The 25531-nt window shown below is 38.0% G+C and overlaps 3 protein-coding genes across 4 annotated transcripts; 1 reads left to right on the top strand and 2 right to left on the bottom strand.

The window, feature by feature from the left end:
- Positions 1-961: 961 nt before the first annotated feature.
- Positions 962-5930, bottom strand: LOC112040636 (serine acetyltransferase 2). Its single transcript, XM_024073523.2, has 10 exons — positions 5410-5930; positions 4369-4566; positions 4219-4278; positions 4005-4100; positions 3698-3722; positions 3501-3595; positions 2284-2450; positions 2089-2162; positions 1475-1534; positions 962-1230 (listed from the first exon to the last, which is right to left on the bottom strand). Exons 1-10 carry the CDS (start codon positions 5674-5676, stop codon positions 1199-1201), a joined length of 1074 nt encoding a protein of 357 aa, XP_023929291.1. The 5' UTR covers positions 5677-5930; the 3' UTR covers positions 962-1198.
- An 11585-nt stretch (positions 5931-17515) lies between these two features.
- On the top strand, positions 17516-21804 carry LOC112040572 (isocitrate dehydrogenase [NAD] regulatory subunit 3, mitochondrial). Of its 2 annotated transcripts, none has more exons than XM_024073466.2 (4): positions 17516-18259; positions 18973-19200; positions 19846-19924; positions 21184-21804. In XM_024073466.2, exons 1-4 carry the CDS (start codon positions 17753-17755, stop codon positions 21456-21458), a joined length of 1089 nt encoding a protein of 362 aa, XP_023929234.1. In that variant the 5' UTR covers positions 17516-17752; the 3' UTR covers positions 21459-21804. The 2 variants fall into 2 exon arrangements, with proteins under 2 accessions (XP_023929234.1, XP_023929233.1); XM_024073465.2 differs by having other exon boundaries at positions 17519-18259; positions 18961-19200.
- A 1097-nt stretch (positions 21805-22901) lies between these two features.
- LOC112040672 (squamosa promoter-binding protein 1) lies at positions 22902-25411 on the bottom strand. Its single transcript, XM_024073566.2, has 2 exons — positions 24814-25411; positions 22902-23477 (listed from the first exon to the last, which is right to left on the bottom strand). Exons 1-2 carry the CDS (start codon positions 25203-25205, stop codon positions 23243-23245), a joined length of 627 nt encoding a protein of 208 aa, XP_023929334.1. The 5' UTR covers positions 25206-25411; the 3' UTR covers positions 22902-23242.
- Positions 25412-25531: the final 120 nt, after the last annotated feature.

The raw sequence follows: 25531 nt of genomic DNA, 5'->3' as shown, positions 1-25531 counted from the left end.
TAATCAACATGACATCATTTTTATCTTTTTAATTCATAAAACGCAAATCTTTATCATGAAATTAAACTTATCTCCATTAATAAATGAATTAGCAGCTTTGCCAATAAGTTTCATGGTTACTTTAGAATAAAAATGATCTATTCTACTTTGTGTGTTTAACTTTATAAGTTTCAATTACAACTTGCCACGTAATTTGTTTGACTTCCCTTATAAAATAATCAAAGTTAAAAAAAGAAAAAGAAAAAAGAGTCAAACACATATCAAGTTGTAATTGGTGGAGCATAAATTAGAATACAAAGTGAGACAGATGATCCTTTTATATATATATATATATATATATTCCTAACAGCATAATTTATGCTAAGAATCTTATAGTTCAATTAGCATATTTTTATAACTTAATTAACATTTTTTGGTGTTTTCAATTGTAATGTCCTGATTCAAATCTCCATCCACATCTACAAAAGATAATAAAAGCATAATCTATGAAGACAGGTGGGATCCACTCCCTAAATTACAGGAGCCATTTAGAATCATTTGGTCATTGGTGACTTTGGTCACCCTTTATCCCCACATAAGATGCTGACTGTTAATTTAAGGATTCTGGTACACATCACTTTCATAAATGCAATTTGAAGTTTGACCATGAAGTATATCAAGTTTATTTTCTCTAATCTAATCTGAAAGCTATTGACATGGTTTGTTTTATATGCAGCTGAAACTTCTAGTTCTCCCTGATTTTATGCATGGGAAACAAGAATTAAATGCTAGGTGCTTTACCATTTGGTAATATTGTTCTGATAACGTTGTTTATATTTTTTGAAAATACGTATAGGTAAAAAAATGCATGAAAATACATGTAATGTTGTTAAAACACTAAAAACTGTTGTTTAAACAACAGTAACAAACTGCCTTGTTTTGACAGAAGGAGGGTGGTGGGGGAGGATAAAAGAAACTTCACTTTCAGATATGTAAATTTTGCAATATTGGGAACCTCAACAATGTGTCAGCATAAATTACAATGGACTACAAATTGCTCATGCATTTCAAAGTTATAGGAGCATTATATTTTGTTTGTATCTAACATTCTGGAAATGATAAACCCTTGTCCCTGTCCCCCTGCTTCTTCGCAGACCATGAATTGCATTGCCATTGACAAATGACATTTACGCCTAGCCACATCTCTTAAGTGCTTCCATCATTTCTTTCCCGATCCTGACTCCTGCCCTCCTGAAAAATCATACACAATAATTTAATAATACATTTTCAGAAAAGGCACACACATTTTGTGCCCACCTCCAATACACAATAACATTGGAGGTAAGCCAAACCCGTTATAGGAGTGCCACCATTGTTTTATTAGCATAAAACCAAATCAGAGGACACATGAAAAGGCAAAGTCTACAATTTGAAATTGTCTGCTTTAGATTTGAAGTTTCTTCAGAACTAAGAAACTACAGTAAGGAGTGCTAACCAGTTGATCTTCCATCCTTAAAATTATCAGCAACATGTTCGAAAAAATCTTTGGTAGCATCTGCGCATAGCAACAAGCATAATAATAAATGATATGGGACAGGTACATATTATAAATAAATAAAAAATTAAAAAAGTAAAATTAGCCCATCTTTTTTCACATATAAAATATTAAATTTGACAAAAAAAAAAATAGAAAGCCAAGGTTATTAAAGCAGGACATTCATGTATTATCCATTCAAAAATGGATGCAATAGCCACTTTATTGACGGAAATTGTTTCTATACCTCTCAGAATCAAACATGGGACACAAATATATTGCTTTAGAAGAATTAGAAATACTTATGAAGTCAATCTTTGGGACCAGGTGAGGTTTTCATACCAATCTAATCCCTTGATAAAGATTTTCTTTTTTTTAGTGAGAAAGGCAATTAAAGGTTCCTTTAAGTTTGTTTAGCACAAAGCAACTAGTCTTCAACAATAGGGCTTCCAGATTCTAGGACAAGCATTGAAACAGATAATTGGAGCTGCCTGATAATATAATTGTTTAAATAAGATTGCTCATGTCTTCTAAGATAAAAATACATCCAAGTTTTGCACATATAAATAACTTACCATGCTTCATTGTTAAAGACGGATCTTGTTCGTCTACATATCCAATCACTTTGGCCGGAATTCCTGCCACCATGCTTGGGAACCCCCCAAAAAAAAAAAAAAAAAAATCAGTTATATATTTATTACAAAACTAATATAATGGCAATATAATGATTAGAAGAACTACACTGCTGATTATCAGAAATTATTTTCTACCTGTGTGAAGGGACATCTTTTAACACAAGGGAACCAGCAGCTACCATTGCACCTTTACCTATTTTTATGTTCCCAAGTATAGTTGCACTGGCACCAATTAGTGCACCATCACTTACTTTTGGATGACGATCACCAACTTCTTTCCCTGTTCCTCCTAAAGTTACACCCTGAAAACATTTTTCTATAATAAGAATAATTTGATCTTGAAATGCAATTTCCAAAGTATTTGATGCAAATGAATTCACAGTAATGGGGTTGAAGTCTTTATTCCTCAACTCTCTTTCCATTGATAAGGACTATAAGGGGTTTCACTTCTGTATCCTTATTGTAGTTCTTGGAATTTTTTTTCATCTTAGAATCTAAGCTTTCATTTTGTTCTTTTCTTTTGTGTATCTCTTATATACCTCCTGTATACCACGGCTATGCCCTTTTTTCTCACACACACACTATATAAAATAATTGAACTGTTACAACAAGGGGGAGGGGGAATTCGAACTCTAGTTCTCCCCATAAAGGAGAACATACAATGCCACTGAACTATAAGGCTCTTGACAAATAAATTTTTTTAGCTACTTAAATTAAAGTATATATTTGATGCAACCACATGAAGATACACTGGCATGTGACAAAGATTTATTTTGATCATTTTCTAGGAATTAGTCACAAATTGAAATTTTAATTTGGAAATTTCAAAAATTGCAATTTAATTGGAACAAAGTTAAAATTTTTGGGGCATTCAAAACTTCTGACATATCCTTTTGTTAAATAAATTTTAATATTTTCTTGACAAAAATTCAACATAATTTCCTTGCTTCAAAGCCAAAAAAACCCCCAAATTTAGATCTTCTTAATGATTCAAGCATTATTGAATTCTTGAGTTAGTCAAAAAAAAAAAAATGTTATTACCTAAGTCTTGACTATTCATTTCAAGCATGATATGCTCAAGAAGTCATTCAACAGACATTTCTATATGTGAAAATATTAAAGCTTATATTACCTTCTTTTATCTCCCAATTCTTCACAAGAAGTTCTGATGAAATAATTGTTTAGAAAGTAAACAAACAACACAAAAAAAAAAAAAAAAAAAAAAAAAAAAAAAAAAAAAAAAAACACCTTCTATTGTGTTTTCATAAACTACTGGGTTGCTTGCAACAAAGATAACTGAACTTTCTTCCCATCAAATAATGGGAACACAACAGAGAATGAAACTGACTTACATGCATCAATGAAACTCTATTTCCCACAACAGCAGTTTCACCAATAACCACACCTGTACCATGATCCAATAATATTCCCTCTCCAATTTTTGCAGCTGTCCAAAACAGCAAAACCTTAAAATCCCTTTACAATTAAATAATACTGCCAAACTCAATAATTTTGAATAGCATAGAAAGTGTAGTAGAAATAAACATACCCGGATGTATGTCAACTCCAAAAACCTGAGGAGGAAAAGCAGTTGATAAATTAGACAGAAAATAAGATAAAGGGGTGAGAGGGGGTTGAATCTTAAAACAGGATGATGCTCATCAAAGATTATCCATTTCTTTTTCTTTTTCTTTTCTCTTACTCATTTTTCTTGCCAATGAGCTTTAGCTCAAATGGTACTTCCTCCTTCCTCAATAATGAGGTGGAGGGTAAGGTCGTGGAGTTAAGAAAGTATCCTCATCTACTCTTTGTTTGTAAATAACTCATCAAGTATCATCAAAGAAAGTACAAACTACCTCACTGATTCGGCTTTGTAGTGCCAACGCCAATACTTTGCGTCCTTGGCTCCACAATGCATGTGCTACTCGATGCACTTGCAGAGAATGATATCCCTGCAATAAAACATAGCTCACAACATCAAGTGTGTACCTTTTTCTTTTTCTCTCAACATAGCTCACAACCAAGATTAACAAATGATTGCAACAAAATAAGGGTCTTTTCTAGAAGTACCTTAAGATACAACAGAACTGAGCAATATGACAAACAAGCAGGATCCCGATCTTTAAATGCCTGTAGAAAGAAGATTTCCAGATGGTAAGACAGGTTCTACTATTCCATAACAAAGATTACTCATATACTTTGGAACCCTGATTGAGTTACCTGCATATCTAGGCGGATTGAATGTTGAATACCTGTGTCATGCAATATCACATCAAAAAATATATCCATCAGTTGAGTCGCCAACAGTGTAGGGTTCTGCAGTCTATTGGCAAGAACAAACCCCAAGGCTTGCTCTAAGCAATCATGTGACATTATACTGGCATATAAGAAGCTACTCAAAATCGGCTCCTTCTCTGCCTGCAGTAATGTGTGTCAACAAATATTTGAGGATGGATTAAACAAAGCCCTGTTCCAAATCCTAATTATCTATGTTTCTACGTGTGTCTACAATCAAATTAGGAATCAGATCTTACTATAGGCCATATAAGTAAGATTTCAGAGAACCCAGTTTCAAATCAGTGCTATTACCCCATCATTGAAAAAATCACTACCCATGTTTTAATTAAACAAATTGGTGAACATAAACCAGGCTATCCAAATACCATAAAATTCAACCTAAAACAATATCTCCAGCCAAAGTCAAACAGATGGTATAACCAAATGACAACCTTAAAAAAAAAAATTACTTTCTGTACTAAAAAAAAAATTCAGTTTCTAAAGTAACACCAATCCTACTCAACAAGAAATTTAGAAAAATAAAACTAAACTTTCAAACCAAATGTAAGAGCTCCAAATTTCTTAGGGTCAAACATTAATTCGGCTTGTTTTGTTTATTGTCTAAGAGAACTTGAAAATTTTGATGCTTTAAAAAAGCTGTATATTCTCTTCAAAATGAAACAAACATAGTTTTAGGTACAGTTCCTTAACTACTCTTCCTTAAGTACTGTTCTTTTTTTAACCATAGGGTTATATTGACCAATGAATTCTATGGTTGAATTTAATTCTCCTTCCAAAAACAAAAACTAACACTGTTTCTGTTTCTGTTTCTGTTACATTAGTCAGTTGAATTTATTTGGGTACCTAAGTTTTGCCAATTTCTTAAACCATAAACCATAGAAGACCCATCACTCAGAACCCAACAGAGACAAAAACAAAATGAACAAAAAGAAATATTGGTTAAAACTAAAAGCTCAGTAGTACCTCCAACTTAGCCTCTTCTTTCACAGCGTCCCAAATTGGGTCAGCAATCAGGTCACCCGAATTAACAACCGAGTCAGACTCAGGCTTCGATATCCCCAAGGCATAAACCGGAAAAACTTTCTCTATTCGGTATTGGGTCCTCTTAGATTCAACAAAGCTCTTCTTTTTCAGCTCCTCCTCTTCATTTTGGTCACCACCTCTAAGAGTTAACCGCTCTGAGAGCATTTTAGGAAGAGAAACCCAGCTCTCATCGCTCAGACAAGCCATGTTAAACCAAAAAAAAAAGTCAGAGCTAAAATAAAAACAGCCTCTATGGTCTCAGAAACATGGAAAAGACTTTATAGAGTTTGAAGATAGTGTGAGACTGAGTGGTCCTTATTTTGGGGGATATTGCTTCTCCAACGGCTGCGTTTCTTATAGTCTCAACTTTCAACCAAAAAAGACAGAAAATGATATACTTTGCGACTGTCATGATAAGCATGCATTATGGACGGTTCACATTAGGCTCGGTGCTTTCGAATTGGGCCCTTTGTTGGGTATCTTATTTCTTGGCTGCCTTTTGCCTCCTTGATAGTGGGGTTCTTATTTTTAAGCCCCACAACTCAAATGCTCAAATGCTCAAAAAAAAAAAAAAAAGCCCCAAAACTCAAATTTGTTACCATTAGTGTCAAAGATTAGGTTTGAATTTTCAAACCCACTATCAAAAAAGGTAATATTAGCATGATTGACAAAGTTCATGTGCAGTTATTTACATAAATCACTTATTTGTCAAGATTCTATAGTTGCTCAAAAGTTTTGAGACCAAGACTCTGTATTAATTGTTGTTATTTACATACTCACGCGTATAAGGCAATGCAATACAAACATTATTTTATTTCCTGATTATAATTATATTCAATTGTGTAATTTATTAGTCATTGCAACCATGTGAATATATTTATGGTTTAGTTTGTATCAATTACATTGGATATGATACAAATATGACACGTGTCCAAAAATGATCACATGTTGGTCTTGTATCCCATCCAATACATTGGAGCATTGAATGAAAGTCTTACCCTTAAATGTAATTTAATTCTATGTTATATTGCTATGATTCATGCCTCCAAGATCAACCTAAGTTATTTTCAATGATGTTGTGTTTTTTCTTATTCTATTTACTTTTCTAAGTTGGGGGATGGTAATAAGCCAATTTTCTAACATTGTTAACTCTTAGGAAAGAACAAGAGGTTTTTTTTTAGTCGAGAATAACAAAAGAATTGGATATTCATTGTGTTTCGGTGGATACCATATTTTATTAGAATTCTAAAGGTGATGAATCATTCAAGTAAACGCTAGTCCTTGATGTAGGCAAATAGTGACATAATAGACAAAATTGTCATAATCAAATTGACTGGGTTTGAATTTAATTAACGTGGCACCTGAATAATTATGTTATTATAATATGGATTCAGATCTTTCATTGTATTATATTCTGCAGATGGGAATTATTTATTGAACATTATGGAATTTATAAATGTGGGTAATATTTATTATACACGCACGCCCTGCCAAAACGGAACAAGGCCTGAAGTTTAGCCACACCTAGTCCACAAGAATGAACTCTCAATCCCTGTCCATTCAAATAATGGACACACTCTGCTGCCCGGCCCAACCAACATGTCAACAACAAGGCTCCAAATTAGGCCTGAACTCATCAGAATCCAAAAGAATCTGATTCTACCGCTATATGATGCTTAAATTAAGAACTCTCTCTCTCTTCCATCATTGAAGTTGAAGGGAATAATCAAAAAAACACATTTGTTATTATTAAAAAATTTTACCTAAAACCTAGATCCTACCTAAAAAAAAAGACTAAAATATTTAATACAATATTCCTTCAAAGAAAAAATGACTAGAAACTATTAAATTAATAAGTAGGCCACACATTAATTGTGGGGTCTGTGGGCCTGGTAACCTCGGCCCACTTTATATCTGGCCCAGGGCCCATGCTAAGGAAGGAGTATTATATGAAGACGACGTATGAAGGCCCAAGCTCTTAGAATCCCCGCCGAGGATACCCCTGTCCTCGGCATACCGTGATTAACCCCAAATGGTGGAAGGGGACGAGCTCAGGACAGGTTGTTACCTCCACAATAAATGCACTCACCTAATCTCCTGGCCACATTAATGAAGATGTGACTCCTGGACTGGATAACTTTGGTCACTGTAAATCACTTGAGTACTGATAGTACAGCGGATGAGACGGACAGTCAGAAGGAAAACGCATGGATGATCAACAGATGGAAGAAGGAGAAGAAAGGAATGAGACTATATAAGAAGAACAAAACAGAAAAGGAAAGGGGGGTGGAAAAAAGAAGAAGAAGGAAGCTCTTCTGATGAGTGCCGAGGAGCGACCTTAAGAAGCAGCTCAGATACCTCGATCTCCAATGGTGGGAATTTCTATTTTTAGAGTTGCTTGCCTGTTAGAGCCTAATTCTTCATCCCACTCTCTAAAAATTTATTGTTTGGCTTGTTGGGCTAGAAACCTATCCCTTTTTCTAGGTCCAATCCAAATTGAGTCCCTACAATTGACACTGTCTGTGGGAAGAATTTGTGCACTAACAGACGCAACGGTTAATCGTTCATAAATAGCTAGTTTACGGAAGGTTAACAAGGATGTGCCAAAAAAAAAAAAAAATATATATATATATATATATATAAATAAATGAATAAATAAACTTTTGCAGAAAAGTAGAAGATTCAAAGGAAAAGAGATGAAGCATCGCATTATTTTATTAAATGAAAACGAAGTACAAGATACAAACAGAGGCTCAAACAGACGTGTTTTAAAGTTAAGGCTACAAACAAATGCCCAGACGAGCCTGTCCTAAAGCTAACTAGAGGGAATGGGGCTGAGGCAGGCCTATTTCAAGGCTACCAACAACTCCTGGGCCGGTGCGGTGGTGCCGGCGACAAAAGAGGAGTAGACACATGGGCGCCTGGTAGCCCCTCCTCATGACGTTCCCTTGATTCTCTCCTAACCCCACCGCGGTTGGCCGTTGGAGATGGCAACACCCGGGCACCAAACATGACGTAATCTTGTGTGCCTCCACCGACTTGGATACGCCCCGAGGAAGGGCGTTATGTACCCCAAGGACCTCCCTCCTAGCCGTCATGCACGACAATATCACGGTGACGCCCAAACTTTGCCGTGCCGCAAGTCTGACGCGGACTATAGCCACAGCGGCTCTCGGTCGAGGGAGGAGGGTCTCTAGCTTGTGCGCCCTCACTCTCATCCAGGGCTGCTCCATTTCTCCAAACTCTTATCACAATTCTGACAGGGTTATTGAAAGAGCTCGAAAAGTTGGGAAGGCATGTTTCCTGTTTTGTTAAAAGCTTCATGAAGTGTAGAAGGACGTTTCCCTCCTGATAGCCTTATATAGAGAGTGGAGTTGGTGAGAATTGATCGACGCAGAATTCGAGAGAAGAATTATCGGCGACATTAATCACGACCGAATTCCAAGGCGACTATTGACCGTTGGATCTGCATTAATCTACGAAAATATTAATGAGAGCACGCCTTGTGCATCAAAACGTCGAGCGGGGAACGCGAACAGTCAGGAGACGCCTCGTAACTGAAGAGGGCAGAAACTTGAATTGAAGGCGGGATTACTGCCACGCGTAAGGTTAGAATTCCAAACCACCCTTACCCAAGGCACTGAGAGGTCAAGGGTCAAGTCCACAGGGTGGCCCACTTCCAACGAAGCAGAGCTTATACCTGAGTACTAGACAGAACCAAGGTCTTGCATGGTCCTCAGACTCAAACCTCTGGGGAAACTAGCTACTTACAGAAGAACAGAAGTGTTAGACAGAGCCAAGCTCTTGCATGGTCCTCGGACCTAAACCTATGGGAAAACTAACCACTCAAATATACCTGAGTACTAGACAGAACCAAGGTCTTGCATGGTCTTCGGACTCAAACCTATGGAGAAACTAGCTACTTACAGAAGAACAGAAGTGTTAGACAGAACCAAGGTCTTGCATGGTCCTCGGACCCAAACCTATGGGAAAACTAACCACTCAAATATACCTAAGTACTAGACAGAACCAAGGTCTTGCATGGTCCCTAGACTCAAACCTATGGAGAAACTAGCTACTTACAGAAGAACAGAAGTGTTAGACAGAACCAAGGTCTTGCATGGTCCTCGGACCCAAACCTATGGGAAAACTAACCACTCAAATATACCTGAGTACTAGACAGAACCAAGGTCTTGCAGGGTCCTTGGACTCAAGCCTATGTGGAAACTAGCTACTTACAGAAGAACAGAAGTGTTAGGTAGAATCAAGGTCTTGCATGGTTCTCAGACCTAAACCTATGGGAAAACTAACCACTCAAATATACCTGAGTACTAGACAGAACCAAGGTTATGCATGGTCTTCGAAGTCAAACCTATAGGGAAACTAGCTACTTACCGAAGAACAGAAGTGTTAGACAAAACCAAGGTCTTGCATGGTCCTCGAACCCAAACATATGAAAAAACTAACCACTCAAATATACATGAGTACTAGACAGAACCAAGGTCTTGCATAGTCCTCAGACTCAAACCTATGGGGAAACTAGCTACTTACAGAAGAACAGAAGTGTTAGACAGAACTAAGGTCTTGCATGGTCTTTGGACCCAAACCTATAAGAAAACTAACCACTCAAATATACCTGAGTACTAGACAGAACCAAGGTCTTGCATGGTCCTCGGACTCAAACTTATGGAGAAACTAGCTACTTACAGAAGAACTGAAGTGTTAAACAGAACCAAGGTCTTGCATGGTCCTTGGACCCAAACCTATGGAAAAACTAACCACTCAAATATACCTAAGTACTAGACAGAACCAAGGTCTTGCATGATCCTCGGACTCAAGCCTATGGGGAAACTAGTTACTTACAGAAGAACAGAAGTGTTAGACAGAACTAAGGTCTTGCATGGTCCTCGGACCCAAATCTATGGGAAAACTAACCACTCAAATATACCTGAGTACTAGACAGAACCAAGGTCTTGCATGGTCCTCGAACTCAAACCTATGGGGAAACTAGTTACTTATCGAAGAATAGAAGTGTTAGATAGAACCAAAGTCTTGCATGGTCTTCGGACCCAAACTTATGGGAAAACTAACCACTAAAATATACCTAAGTACTAGACAGAACCAATGTCTTGCATGGTCCTCAGACTCAAACCTATGGAGAAACTAGCTACTTACAGAAGAATAGAAGTGTTAGACAGAACCAAGGTCTTGCATGGTCCTCGGACCTAAACCTATGGAAAAACTAACCACTCAAATATACCTGAGTACTAGACAGAACCAAGGTCTTGCATGGTCCTCGGACTCAAACTTATGGGGAAACTAGCTACTTACAGAAGAACAGAAGTGTTAGACAGAACCAAGGTCTTGCATGGTCCTCAGACCTAAACCTATGGGAAAACTAACCATTCAAATATACCTGAGTACTAGACAGAACCAAGGTCTTGCATAGTCCTCGGACTCAAACCTATGGGGAAACTAGCTACTTACAGAAGAGTAGAAGTGTTAGACAGAACTAAGGCCTTGCATGGTCCTCGAACTCAAGCCTATGGGAAAGCTAGCTATTTGCGGAAGAAAAAAAGCGCTAGATAGAACTTAGTGGTGGTACCGTCCTCGAATTCACGTTTTAGGGACAGCTGATTGCCTCACGAGACTAAGTCCAGAACAAAACCAAAGTATTGAGCAAAACATTAGAGTATAACAAGTAAGAGGAAGCATCAATCAAGAAACTAAAAGTAAGCTACTGAATATATATTTCAAATAGAAAGTATGTAGTCTCGTTACAATGTCGCCAAGCCATAAAGCAAAATGAAATGAAAAGGAAAACAAATAAAAGTGTCCTACGCCATCAAAGCGGGGTGATCCAATAAGAGGGCTTACTCCCCCAACTCGGTAGGCAGTTTGTCTAGAGGAGCCTCTTCAAACACTTAAGGACCCTGATCTGGAGGGGCTACTTCAGAAGACCCTTCCACGGTAGGAGAAATCTGAGGGACAATAAGGGTGGCTCGGGAGTCAGCAGGAGGCCTCACCCCACCTTAGGGCACCTCTTGACCGTCGGTTCCAGCCCCCTTCAACGCTTCATGGGGCTCAGCCTCCTCAGAAGGTCTGTCAGCTGAAGATGTGTCCTCGGCGGTCTTGGTCTGACTTTCACTTGCCGCGGGTAATGCAGACTCCTCCTCGAAAGTAATGGAGGTAACCTCGCGAATTGCGGGAGGATAATATATTCTCTCTGCCCTCCTAAGGTCAGATGAGGCATCAATTCCCACTTGGTTGTGGGTTTCATTCCAAGTCTGGGAACAAAAGCGCCTGCATACTTCAGGGATCTGAGCCTTGAAGTTAGCTTCAATCTTAGCGACCCCCTCAGCAAAGGCTTCCTCCTCCGCCTGTTCTAAGGAACTCTCAGCGTGTATTTTTGCAAATACAGCCTCTTCTTTGGCCCTCACGGCCTCGTCCTTAGCAAACTCGACAATACCCTTTGCCTCAACTGCCTTGGCTAACTTTTTCTTCAGATCGGCGACGTCTTCTTTGGCAGCTCGTAGCTGGCCCTCAGCATCCTGCAAGCACTTTGTTTGATCCTCGGTTTGCTTTGTAGTCGCCGCTAGGTCAGAGGCCGCTCTATCTCTATCCTTTGTCATCTCCTCTAGACTTCCGATTTTGCCTCAGATATCTTAAGGGTACTTACAGCCTTTAAGAACTTGTCGCGCTCTTGTGCCAGAGCGTTACTTTGGCCGTCGACCTCCTCATCCAACCTGAAAACAGTCTAGATGGCCTGCCAACCGAAATAAATGCGCTGTAAAGGAGAGGGGTGATGCTAGGCAATAAAGTTCAAACAGAATAAACAATTATCAGAGGTCTTACCATGCCCAGGTATCTCTTGAGGTTGTAGGCAACTTCTGGCCCATTCATGCTCCCCAGTTCAGCCATGTCGACGGGGATAAGGAAGGATCTCTCCAGTGCATCGGCTACGCGAGCCCCTTCACTTCCTCGGGATTCCCGGATCGTAGCGCCATCCATTAAAGGTTTTCCATGGAGCATGGCAGCAGGCAGCCAGGCCTAGGGTTCGGATTGTTAAGCAATCTCTTTTCCTTTGTGCTGGCTACCAATTCTCAGTTGTTTAGGAGGTCGGCGTGCTTCATCTTCCCATGGAGAAGAATGAGATCTACCCCCATCCACGAGATCCTTACCGTTAGAGGATCTCTTCCTTTTCGGGTCAGAGGATTTAGGTTGAGAGTCTGAAATTAGAGGGACGGAGGACGACCTAGTCTATGCAGGTGAAGACTTAAGTCCTGGGAGAGGAGGCTTGGGCTGCGACTCCTTTGGTACACTTTTCTCAGACTTGCCCTCAAGCAGATCAAGAAGACTGGTTTGAGGCTGTCTCTTAAGACCTATCTCTGTTTGGGTACCAAACCTCGGGGGCTGAAGATCGGCTTCGGACAAGTGAGGGTTCCCTAGATCACCGGGAGGATCCTCGGGTTGTTCAACTCGGTCAAATACACTGAATTCGTCCTCAGACGAACTTAGTTCAACCACTTCGTCGCCTTTCTCCGAGCTCACTTCCTCGGTCTCTACTGCTTTACGGGACGAGGAAGAACCTGCCAACGGAATGCCTTTCGAAATAGGGGATCCTTTGGGAAATGCAAAACCGTCCTCTACCACAATGATTTGCCTGAGCCGAGGATCACGAGCCCTGATAACATTCTTTGGGACGGGGAACAACTTCTGGGCTGGATCGCATTCGAGGACCTTGTAGGCGGCCCTAACTTGGTTGTCAGCTTCGTTCAGAAAAAGTTCCGCCCTAAGAACGGTTTCCAAGTCCTCTTTGTTGACCAGGTGAAAATGACGCGCGAAGGCGTGCGGATCTGCAGAAGAAGAAACAAAACTCCTATGATCAATCAACCAAAGCAGATATACAACAAAGAAAAAATACAAGAATCTAGACCGCCTCCTACTTTGGGTGCCCTACCTGGCTCTCCCTCTACTGTCGGGCAGTGGAGACTATCGTGTCATTCCACTGACACAATGAGGAAATCTTGAGTCAAACCCTTACTAGAATCAGGGAGGCACTGGATGAGACGAACCCTATCGTCCCTCGTCTTCATGTAATATGACTTACCCTTCAAGTGCTGAAGATTGTAGCACCAATTCACATCATGGTGGGTTAACCTCAACCCCATCTTCTCATTCAAGGCGTCTACGCACCCTAATATCCTAAATACATTAACGGCACATTGGGTAGGGGCCAGCCGAAAATGCCGGAGGTAATCTCTCATCACTGGCCTCATAGGGATTCTCATGCCTCCCTCTACAAAAGCTATTATGAGAATCACAACTTTGCCCTTGTTCCTTTTAGCGTACCACTCCCCCTCCTCACAATACCTCAAGCCCACATTACGGGGTATCCCATAATCGGCAACAAATTTCTCCATCATCTCTTCAGATTCAACTAACTTCTTAAATTTCCCCATTCCTAGTAACGACTAGAGGACTCGAAAAAGGGAAAGAGAAAGAAGAATCAAAGAAAATTTTGTGCTACAAAGGGAAAAAGACTTACAGAAATGGGGAGATTCTCCTCGTACAGGCTTTCTACACTGAAAAAGGGCACTGGACAGTGTGGAAATTGAACCAGATTCGGAGTATGTGCATCGAAGTCAGTAAATGCACAAATAAGAATGCCAAACGGATCAAACGAGTATTTATACCCCCAATTTAAGTTAACCAAGCGTAACTTCCCGCCCACAAAAGCAGGAAATCCCTGCCGAGTGATTATCATCACACCATTGGGAGTAGGAAATGTGAAGCCGCTAGAATTTAATGCGAGCGCACATTAAGTCTCGAAATGCCAAAAACGTACATCGGGCAGGCGAAAAAACTCTAATGCTGACGTGGACTGAGATTGGGTGAATCCTGTAGAGGGTCCAAGGATATCAAAACCCTCCTCCTCGTCCGAAGGCACGGGCAGCAGGATTTTGAGGGGCTATTATGGGGCCTGTGGGCCTGGTAACCTCGGCCCACTTTACATCTGGCCTAGGGCCCATGCCGAGGAAGGAGTATTATACGAAGACGACGTATGAAGGCCCAAGCTCTTAGAATCCCCGCCGAGGATACCCTTGTCCTCGGCATACCATGATTAACCCCAAGTGGTGGAGGGGGACGAGCCCAGGACAGGTTGTCATCTCCACAATAAATGCGCTCACCTAATCCCCTGGCCACATTAATGAAGATGTGACTCCTGGACTAGATAATTTTGGTCACTGTAAATCACTTGAGTACTGATAGTACAGTGGATGGGACGAACAGTCAGAAGGAAAACGCATGAATGATCAACAGATGGAAGAAGGAAAAGAAAGGAAGGGGACTATATAAGAAGAACAAAACATAAAAGGAAAGGGGGGGGGTGGAAAAAGGGAGAAGAAGGAAGCTCCTCGGATGAGTGCCGAGGAGCGACCTTAAGAAGCAGCCCGAATACCTCAATCTCCAATGGTGGGAATTTTTGTTTTTAGAGTTGCCTGCCTGTTAGAGACTAATTTTTCATCACACTCTCTAAAAGTTTATTGTTTGGGCTTGTTGGGCTAGAAACCCATCCTTTTTTCTGGGTCCAATCCAAATTGAGTCCATACATTAATATTTTAATTTTTTTAATCATGTTTAAAATATATTATATATTTAAAAACTCAGTTAGAATCTTACTAAATAATTTTTTTAAATGAAAAAAATAATAATTTGTCATATATAAATACAATCATAATACATATTTATTAATCATTATTATAATTATATATTTTATATTTTCCCAATTAAATCTTATTAAAACCATTGGTTAGAAAATGTGTACAACAAACTTGAACCCATCCCCTAGTTTATTTACAAGTTACAACCAGGAAAAAGAAAAAGAAAAAAGAGGAAGAACAAGCCTTGAAGTTTCTCACTTGGTCAGCTTGAATGAACTCACAATCCTTGTCCACTCAACAAAATGGACAAACTTTGCTGTCAGGCCCAACGAACTTTGGGACCAACCTATCAACAAAGCTCAAAGTTAGACCTAAACTCATTAATCCAAACGAAAATGATTCTGCTGCTCTGCTCTTCAACTTTGCTAAATTAAGCTCTCTCTCTCTCTCATCATTGAAGGCAATAATTATTTTCTTGAGAATCGAAAGAAATAATTAAAAAACGTATTGTAGTATAAAATAAAATAAAATAAATAAACTCCCTAAAAACCTAGATCCTCCTACCAAAAAAAAAAAACGAAAGCCAAATATATTTTTATTTTTATTTTATTTTATTTTTACAATTTAACCCTAAAGTGAGGTCTCATCTTCAACATGCGATTTTATGTTGCATGCAGCATGCGTGACGTGATAGTGACACCCTCTTACCATGATTTTAATTTTTAATTGTCGTTTTAACTATGTAAAATCTTGACCTCACAATAGTGACAATAAAGTGAATAATAAACTATAAAGGAACCTTTTCAACTTTTTCAAGTCTTCAGTGACTATAATTTAATGATTTGGCAAGTAATTTATATATTTTTTTGCCTAGCTTTTGTCCCATAAAAAGTATGTTCACAATGTGTTCGTGAGTGGGGGTGGAATCTGTTGATTGAGGTCCTCGAAGAGTCGAAGTAGAGCAAAGACATGGAAGATAGATACATTTAAACAGTGGAAAGGGACTCAAAAGATTTGCATGGATTTCCTATCCAATCACTTCTCAAGTTCGACATGGGAAGCAACTACTATTTTGGGAGTTGCCAGATTACTGACTAATTAATGATTTTGTTAAAGTGTAATTTTTTTTATTAGTAAGTTGCCTACAATAGACTTACTATTAGTAACTATTTATGACACAATTTTCACTAACTATTGCTGATGTTGTAGTGTCATGAGTTGGTCTAAAAGTATTGTTGCTAAAAGCCTCAAGGCTCAAACGCGACAACTTGCTGTCTTATAGAATTACGAAAATAGAAATTAAAATTTTTTGTGTCTCTGGCATTGCTTTTAGTTAAATCAATAGCTATGCCTATAATGGACTTTAGATGTGCTCTCCCAGACTTAAAAACAAAATAAAAGTACATCAAATTATTCTTTTGACTCTTTATGTTTTGAGGTGCTTTCATTATGGTCTCTTGTGTATAAAAATTTTCACTTTCATCCATCAAGTATGGTATTGTTTTCAATTTTGTCCTCATGTCAATCTTCATTAGTGACATTAGTGAAACCGGTATTTTCATATTTAATTTCCATTTGAATCTTTATTGCCATTGCAGTCGACCACACATTCCCTCTTAAAAAAAATGAACTTATCAATCTTCGTCAGCCCGCCAAAATCACTTATGAAATCAACCAAATACCTACTCCAAACACATTCCATAATACCATTCTCAAACGCCCATAAAATTATCAATACTATAAAAAAGCAAGCAAACAAACATATTTTAAGGGAAAAAATAAGCTCATTCTTCACCATGCAAGACTACAAAGTGAAAGTGTTCAAAAATGATAGTGGCAACCAACCAACCAACCACTTGCGAATTTCAATCGCCGCTCATATCATTGTCCAAAATTTAGAGTCACCACTTATTATATATTTGAGATTGTGCCAGCAACAAGTTGTCATCACAAATTGGTAGCATTCGAAGGTATGCTTGGATTTCAATGAAGGTAAGTTTTATATACAATGTAAAGTATTTTGATATAGAAAAAGAAAATAAGTTAAAAAAAAAAAGGAGAAAAGGATAAATAATTTACAATTAAACTAAATTGACATGGATTAAACAATCTTCAAAATGACATAGTTTTATAAATTGAAATAATTTCGTAATAATTTTGGATTTGAATGGTAGTATTTAATGACCAGAAGAATATACAAGATGAATACTTTGAAAAAAAAAAAAACCTCAATGGCTCAAACATAAGTAACCAACATACGAAAAAAAAAAAAAAAAAAAGCCCCTAATTTCAATGGTTCCTTATTTTTTTATATAGAAAAAAAAAAAAAAGAAAGAAAAAAAAAGTCAATAATTGGACCACTATCAACTTACGAAATTTCAAAACGTAGCATTGATGTCCTATATTTCTGGGGACATTTTTGTTTACCATTTTTTTCTCGTGAATTTTAATTTTTCTGAAAATAGATACTCCTAATAAATTTCATAAAGTTTCGCTCAGTGTCGTGATTCGTAGTAAACTCCTCGCCCTCTCTCTTTCTTTCTTTCTTCTCTGCTTACATTTGGCGCAGCCATTCAAACACACAAAACAGAGAGAGAACCCGAAACCGTGGACCCAAAATGGCCCGAAGATCCGTACCCGTTCTAAAACAACTCCTCTCGAACTCACCGATCCTCAACCAGACCCGATCCGTGACCTACATGCCCCGACCCGGCGACGGAGCTCCGCGCGCCGTGACGTTGATCCCGGGCGACGGGATCGGACCTCTGGTGACCGGGGCGGTGGAGCAGGTGATGGAGGCGATGCACGCGCCGATCTACTTCGAGCGCTACGACGTGCACGGCGACATGAAGAGAGTCCCCGAGGAAGTCATGGACTCGATCAGGAAGAACAAGGTGTGCTTGAAAGGAGGACTGGCTACTCCGATGGGCGGTGGAGTCAACTCGCTGAACATGCAGCTGAGAAAGGAGCTCGATCTCTACGCTTCGCTCGTCAATTGCTTCAACCTACCTGGACTCCCCACGCGCCACGAGAACGTCGATATCGTTGTTATCAGGGAAAACACTGAGGGCGAGTACTCAGGGCTTGAACACGAGGTCGTTCCTGGCGTTGTTGAAAGCCTTAAGGTATTTTCGTTTAGTGCTTTTTAGCTCTCTAGGTTTTGAATTGTTTGACTTTGATTCATAATGGTTCTTGTTGGTTTAATTTTGACTGTGTTGAGCTTAGTTGAGAGTTATTGCTTTTCAAGTATAGGTTTCTATGATAGAAACTCTGTGTCACTTTCAGATTGTTACGGTTTTGTAGAGGAGTGTACATCTTATTTTTATTGATTTGATTTTTTATGAATGAGATTGATTTTATTTATTTACTATTACTATTTATGAATGTGATAAAAATAAATAAATAAAAAATTAAGCCCACCTAATAGTTTGATTTTGAAATTTTGACTTTTTTAACTATAGGACAATAAGCCTTGTGACACAAAACTTCCAATTAGTATAAGAACAAAACATGTTTTCACTATTCTTGTCATGACATAGCCTAACTATGATTGGTGCATAATAAAAGTGGTGTCGGTCGTAAATCCAGATAAAAGTAATGTTGTTCTAATAACAATAGTCTACAATAATAGTTGTGAAAAATGTTAGTGTCCCAACTCCTGAGAAAATTGTTGTTAGCGGGGTGTGCCCGTGTGAAAAGATGTTGCACTGATTGCAACTTGTCACCTCAAGAAGTTGTGAAAAAAATTGTCCCTGCCTTCCTGACATTGCTCTATTTTTAAATAGTTGGGAGTTATGTTTGTGCCTCATGCTAATTTTTTTGCTAGGTGATAACAAAGTTCTGTTCGGAGAGAATTGCACAATACGCGTTTGAGTATGCTTACTTAAACAATAGAAAGAAAGTGACTGCTGTGCACAAAGCAAACATTATGAAGCTTGCTGATGGTCTATTCTTAGAATCTTGTCGAGAGGTTGCCACAAAATATCCCGGGATCCAGTACAATGAGATTATTGTGGACAACTGCTGCATGCAACTTGTTGCAAAGCCTGAACAATTCGATGTCATGGTATGTGAAACTACTACATTCACATAATACTAGATGGGGCTTGCTTGGATACCCTCTTCATATTTTTATAAATATTTATAGAATAGTGTGCAATACGTCTATGCTTGTTTGCTGTATATGTCTATTGGCATTCGTTAATTGTAAACCTGCTGTAAGAAGCCCATGTCCTTGGCTAAATCTTATTGGTGTCAAATTTCTTGTTTATTGTATATGTTTAATTGGTGATATGTGATCAAGGTAATTATGCTAGAGAAATTAACTGAAAATTAAATCTGGTGGAAAAGATAGGGATGTACTGTTATGTGTAGGGATATGCTGGTGTGATGTATCACTTTTCTACTCAGGTCTTCTGGTTCCCTCTAAAACAGAGCATCTTTTGAGCCATCAAGGAAGCCATAAGATTGTGAGTTGTGAAGTCGTTTTGGGGGGTTAGATCATGAAATCTATTAATGTTTTCGAAAGACCTAGTGTGTTACATGGTGGTTATAGAAGGGGATAAGAACTCTAGGTGTTTTTTAAATTGTTGTCAAATGAGAAGAATTAATGCAGCAGGAGTGTAAGTACTGAATTGATTATGGTTTTCTTCTGCTCTGCAAATGTTGTCTGATTATCTTGACACTTTTTTTGTTGGTTTAAATTTTGCAGGTGACACCCAATCTTTATGGTAATCTAGTAGCAAATACAGCAGCTGGTATTGCTGGTGGCACAGGAGTCATGCCAGGAGGTAAGTCTGTGCGTATTTAAAAAATTCCAGAGCACATATTCTTATATGTTGCCTTCTGCCTTTCAATCGTAATGGTGAATTTGTTCAATTAAATTGGGGGTAAGGCTGCCTACAAACCACATCAAGTTAATTTTTTTTCTTGTGTGTGTGTGTGTGTGTGTGAGAGAGAGAGAGAGAGAGAGAGAGAGAGAGCTTATCTCCATCAAATTAAGATTGGAGAGGAGAGCAGTAACAGTCAATTCATAAGTTTCTGGTGCATAGTTGGCTCCATCAATAGGTTCATTCATTATATAAAAATGTAATGGGCCAGTGCCTGAACACTGTAGGCAGTAACTGCTTTTCGTTATATAAAAATGTAACGTGCCAGTGCCTGAACATTGTAGGCAGTAACTGCTTTCAAAGGTGTAGATTATGTATAGACAGTGTTTTCTTAATACATGTATAGGCTGTATAGCCCTTGGCATTTGTTTTAGAAAATTATACATGGAAATTATCATTTACTCACGAGACAAAGAAAAAGAAACAAACAGAAAAAAATGATGATATTGGAGTTTCTCTCCTCCCTCCCTCCCTCCCTTTCTCTAAACCGAAGGTTTATTTTGAAAAATATTGGTCCTTCAGCAATTGCTCAAAAACATATGATAGCGCTTACCAAACTGTACTTGGAAGCTCTTCCAGCTCAACTTGTATTTGGAAAAAACCAAAACCCTAGTTTGACTTTTAGAGCCACCTACACTGTAAAATTTTCTAAAGCTTGTTTAGTAGACAGCAAGTGGAGCAAATGAACCCTCTTAAAGATAAGGGCAAATACTATTCAAGTTCGTTAGTCAAGTAAAACATGAGCATATTTATGCAATATGTACTTATTTCTTGTAGGCCTACTAAAATGTAAAGGAAAAAAAAAGATTCTGGCTGATTATCTTCTTTTTTAAACTCTAGTTATGTCAAATTCTTTGTTCGTTTGTTTGTGCATTAAAAGAGATGAATTTTGTCATCCTGTTCTTTTCGGAGTTCTTTTAATTGGTAAGTTAATAAACACACCAAATGGATTTTGAGGTAATGACCTCACCCTCTATCCCATTATTGTTGGAGGAGAAAGTGCTATTTATATCAGCATGGTTATAAGAGTGAAATCCTATACCAAGAAGCATTGGACCAATCAATCCACACATGCAGAAAAACAAATATTACATCACGTGTTCCAATATTATTTTGCTGCATGCCTACTTGTGATTGACCAATTATGGATACTGTTGCAGGCAATGTTGGGGCTGATCATGCTATTTTTGAGCAAGGCGCTTCAGCAGGAAACGTGGGCAATGACAAACTAGTGGAGCAAAAGAAAGCAAACCCAGTGGCCCTGCTTCTTTCGTCTGCCATGATGCTGAGACATCTCCAGTTTCCTTCATTTGCTGATCGATTAGAAAATGCTGTAGAACAAGTAATTAAAGAGGGCAAGTACCGAACAAGAGACCTTGGTGGACAGAGCACTACCCAGGAGGTTGTTGATGCAGTCCTAGCTGCCTTGGACTGATTGAGAACATGCTCGTGTCCACCTCTGCCTTGGACTGACTGAGATTATACTTGTTACCACCGCTGCTAAACAGTTTTGCGATTTAGCAGGGAATTCTTACCTGCGTGTAATCTTTATTTCTCATCTTCATAAATATTTTAGATTCATTTTTCTCTTAACCACTATTAAAATGATTTTTTTGGTCTAAATAATAGCAATTTTAACATGAAAAATGGCGTTTTTTGGAGGGGAAAATAATCAGAATGTGATCATATACTTCAATTCTCTGATGTGATGAACTCGGGTGTATTCTAATTTTTATATATCAGGGCCAAGTATGGTATCTGGGAAAAGTTGACCGGAGAAATGGTTCTATTAAATTTGCTAATCTTATTCATGACACACATCTGCTAAATTTATTGTTTACAAGTTCTCTAGTTCTTGAAATAAATGAAAGTGCAAGATAAGATATGACTGTATGAATCACTATATAGAGAATGTTAAAAGCTGCTGTGTGTTCTAATTGTATTTAACAAATTCTTTCCAGTCCAGTTTTATAAGAAGGGGATGCCTGAGAATGTAGTGACGTCTTTGTTTGATTTATTGAGAATCTGATAATATTCTCAAGTACAGGAGATGTTTATTTTTAGTTTATTCTTGAAAATCTCGAATGAATTAGTTATTTCTCTATAATTATTGGTGTGCAGTCGGAGTGAGGGCTGTCTGATGCGGGAATTATTATCATTTTATCAAAAATGAAACTTCAACAGAAGAATGTAGATACAGATACTTTTGTTTTGATGGAAATGGATAGTTTTCCAATAATGAGGTTTCCTCATCTGGATGCTACTGTGCTATTCAAAGGGACAGCTTTCTTTGCATTCAACTTTGAATGGGTGACAGCAAGTGCTTTGTAGCTCAACTGGCACCTTTTGGTCCAAGGTTCAAATCCTAATAATTGGAGCATCTTCAAGTGGAAGTGGCCTTATGACAATCTAAAAAAAGAAGAGCCTCCTTGCCTGATTTGTAGGTTTTCTGATCCCTAAAACAGAGCCTTAGGGCTCATTTGACATGCAAGATAGGATTGGTTAGATTGAATAGAATATAATTGGACTCATAATTGATTGGATTGCGCATAAACAAGGGACATGAAGGCATAGTTTCCAGTTGAAAAATCAAAGTTTGAGGACATACCATGAAATTGGAATGATGCAGAAGTTCAGCCTAGGCTAGGGAGGAATATCCAAACGATCGATTGTTTTAATAAGTATTCTGACTTAAAATCAAGCCATTGAGTGCAAGATAAACAAAGATGATTGTTATAAATCACGAATACATGCAAAGATCTACTCTGGTACTTTTCACATTACATTACAATGCCACAGGCGCTGCCTTCTCTGCAGAAGCCACTACAAAGAAAGCAAAATGGTTCTAATTATATAAACAACCAACTTGATTCCAAAGGAAAGAACATCAATTACCCATTAATGATATCAACCCAAAATGCCATCATAAACTAACTTTGTACCGGAGGCAACAACGAGATAGACAGAAAGACTAACTATTCTATGGCATAAACCTTAACTGCAATTCTAGGCTCAAAGTACATATTGCTATCCTTTGACTTTGAGTAGGCTCAATTCCTTGAGGCATAAAATAATCATTTTTCCAATCAAAGAGAACACACGAGAATCCATAGCTAACCCCAAAATTTTGGCACTAAAAGGCTTTGTGGTGGTTGTTGTTGAGAATACACGACGAATAATTGATGCATTTATCAATACAAAGTTAAAGGCTAATTGCAGTCATTTAAAATTAATTCGACAATGCTTCATATTGGGGCTCCCTGGAAGACTCTTTTCACCATAATTTGAATACCTCATGGCTTTCAGCAAGCCACCACCCATAATTGAAGTTGGTGGTTTTTGTTTATTCTCTGCCTGAAGGTCTGCATAGGTTTTCCTCCGCCGCTCATTGTGACCAGCCAACTTTTCCCGACAACTCTTTTTGTTATCATCGAATTGTGAAATTTCATGAAACCTGGACCACATTCAAACCCCAATCATATACTTAACTGTAGGGGGAAAAAAGAAAAGCAAAAAGCAACAATAACAAAGCCTTAATCCCAAATTTTCGGGGTCAGCTCTTGATCCTCATAAATTAGTTAGGATTTGCCACATGAATTCGTTTATTCCATTCTATTCTGATCTTAAGTCATGTTCTCTATTAAGGGAAAATCAAAAGGCAAATGCTTCTATTATTCTGACACATGAAGGAATGATTGAACTTATGATCCAGCTTCTTGAAGTGATTTGAATTTCACAAAAACGCTGTGACATGGATAATAGAAATACTAAGGTAATTAACCAAGGAAACAAACTGAAAAACAAATATTAACACTACTACTGGAATCTACATGACAACCAGTTACATTAACATCAGCTTATAATACTATTATTTCTATTTGTTGAACACAACCAACCTATTCGCACCCTCAGCCAAGATTAAAAGAAAAAAGAAGCAGTAGTACAGATTCTTGAGTTGCAGATCAAGCTGTAATAAATGATCTTGAAACATATAAGATGCCTTTTGGTACTTCCTTTTTTTTGTCACAGAAATTGTAAGTATGATACAAATTCTTCAAATGGTTCTTGTTAAGATAAAAGGTTACACAACTTTGATGCTCATTGTTCAAATGAAGGACTCAGGCTGTTGCGCTGCAACTGCTGACAACTTTTATTAAAATAAAAATTACTTGTTATCTGAAAGTAACATTTTTATTTTTTATTTTTAATGGTTTCAGAAGAAAATCCGTTGTTATCTTCATTCTAAAGGCTCACAGAAATTTGCTTCATAACCGGAGCAAGGTTTCAGTTCAAGCATGAATTAGAGTAATAGTTATGGTGAAATCCCAAAACTTGTTCCAAATAATCAGGTCTGGTAATTTTACACTATCTATAACACAAGGTAAATAGCTCAGCAAAAGACACCAACAATTCATAACTTAAACTAAAAACTCAAACCCCACGACTAAAATTGCAAGCTTTGTGATTAACTACCAAGCAGATCAATTAACTTTTTATTAAATCATCAGACCGAGCTATCACATTGTCATCCTTTTAATGCCTCAATGTAACTAAAAAATCACAAACCAGAAAAGGTCAATAAAACTAAATAATCAAACACATAACATTAAAAAAAAAAAAAAAAAGGAGCACCCAATTCACTACAATTAGCAATTCGACAAAAAAGAAGGAAAAATAACATATACCATTTGACATTTGCATTACAAAAACACATTAACCATGCTCTTCTTAATTTCTAAGTGCAAACTTTGAAATAAATTCAATATAATAATATAACAATATACACTTACTTGCTACACTGTTGGCAAAACCTCTGGCGAATACCAGTGACTAAAACGACAGCAGCCTTGGCGTGACGCTCACAAACCTTGTGACGCTTGTGGTACGTCTTGGCCATTTTCAAGTCCACACCACACTCATCAGCTTGGCAACGTAACGAGCCAATGCTATCACTACCACCAATAATATTACCATAACAAGTGCTAGTACTAGTGCTGCTACTACTACTACTACTATCACTACTATAACTCATTAAGGGTACCAATGAGCTCATTCTCTGCCCAGCTGAGACTACCCTTATCATCACTTTCTTCCTAGTATACTCTACTTCTTCTTCACCATCTTCATAAGGGTCAGAACATTCTTGTTCTTGTTCTTGTTTCTTGAACGGTCTTTTGGCCATTGAGAGGTTACGAAGTGCCACAGGAAGAGAGTGTTTTGGGGTCTTTAAGGAGAAAGAAATTTCTGGGAAAGTTGGGAACTTTGTGGATGAGAACAAAGAGAAGAGACAAAGGAAACCACAGACAGAAGAGAGAGAGAGGAGAGGAATGATGTTAAAACAGTACGGAGCTTGAGATCGAGGCCCACTCCACCGGACTCTTTTCAAGGACAGTGTCAGCAGAAAGTAGGGGTTTTAAGTATCAACTTTATCACCAATAAAATAAAGAAAACGAAAATACATAAATTTAATAATTATTATTTAAATTGATATTGTTTTGAAATTATTTG

Source organism: Quercus suber, unplaced genomic scaffold (genome assembly GCF_002906115.3).
Source record: "Quercus suber isolate HL8 unplaced genomic scaffold, Cork oak 2.0 scaffold_67, whole genome shotgun sequence".
Taxonomy (NCBI): domain Eukaryota; kingdom Viridiplantae; phylum Streptophyta; class Magnoliopsida; order Fagales; family Fagaceae; genus Quercus; species Quercus suber.
The sequence above is the reverse complement of the archived record's forward strand: the minus strand, read 5'-3'. Positions and strand labels throughout refer to the sequence as shown.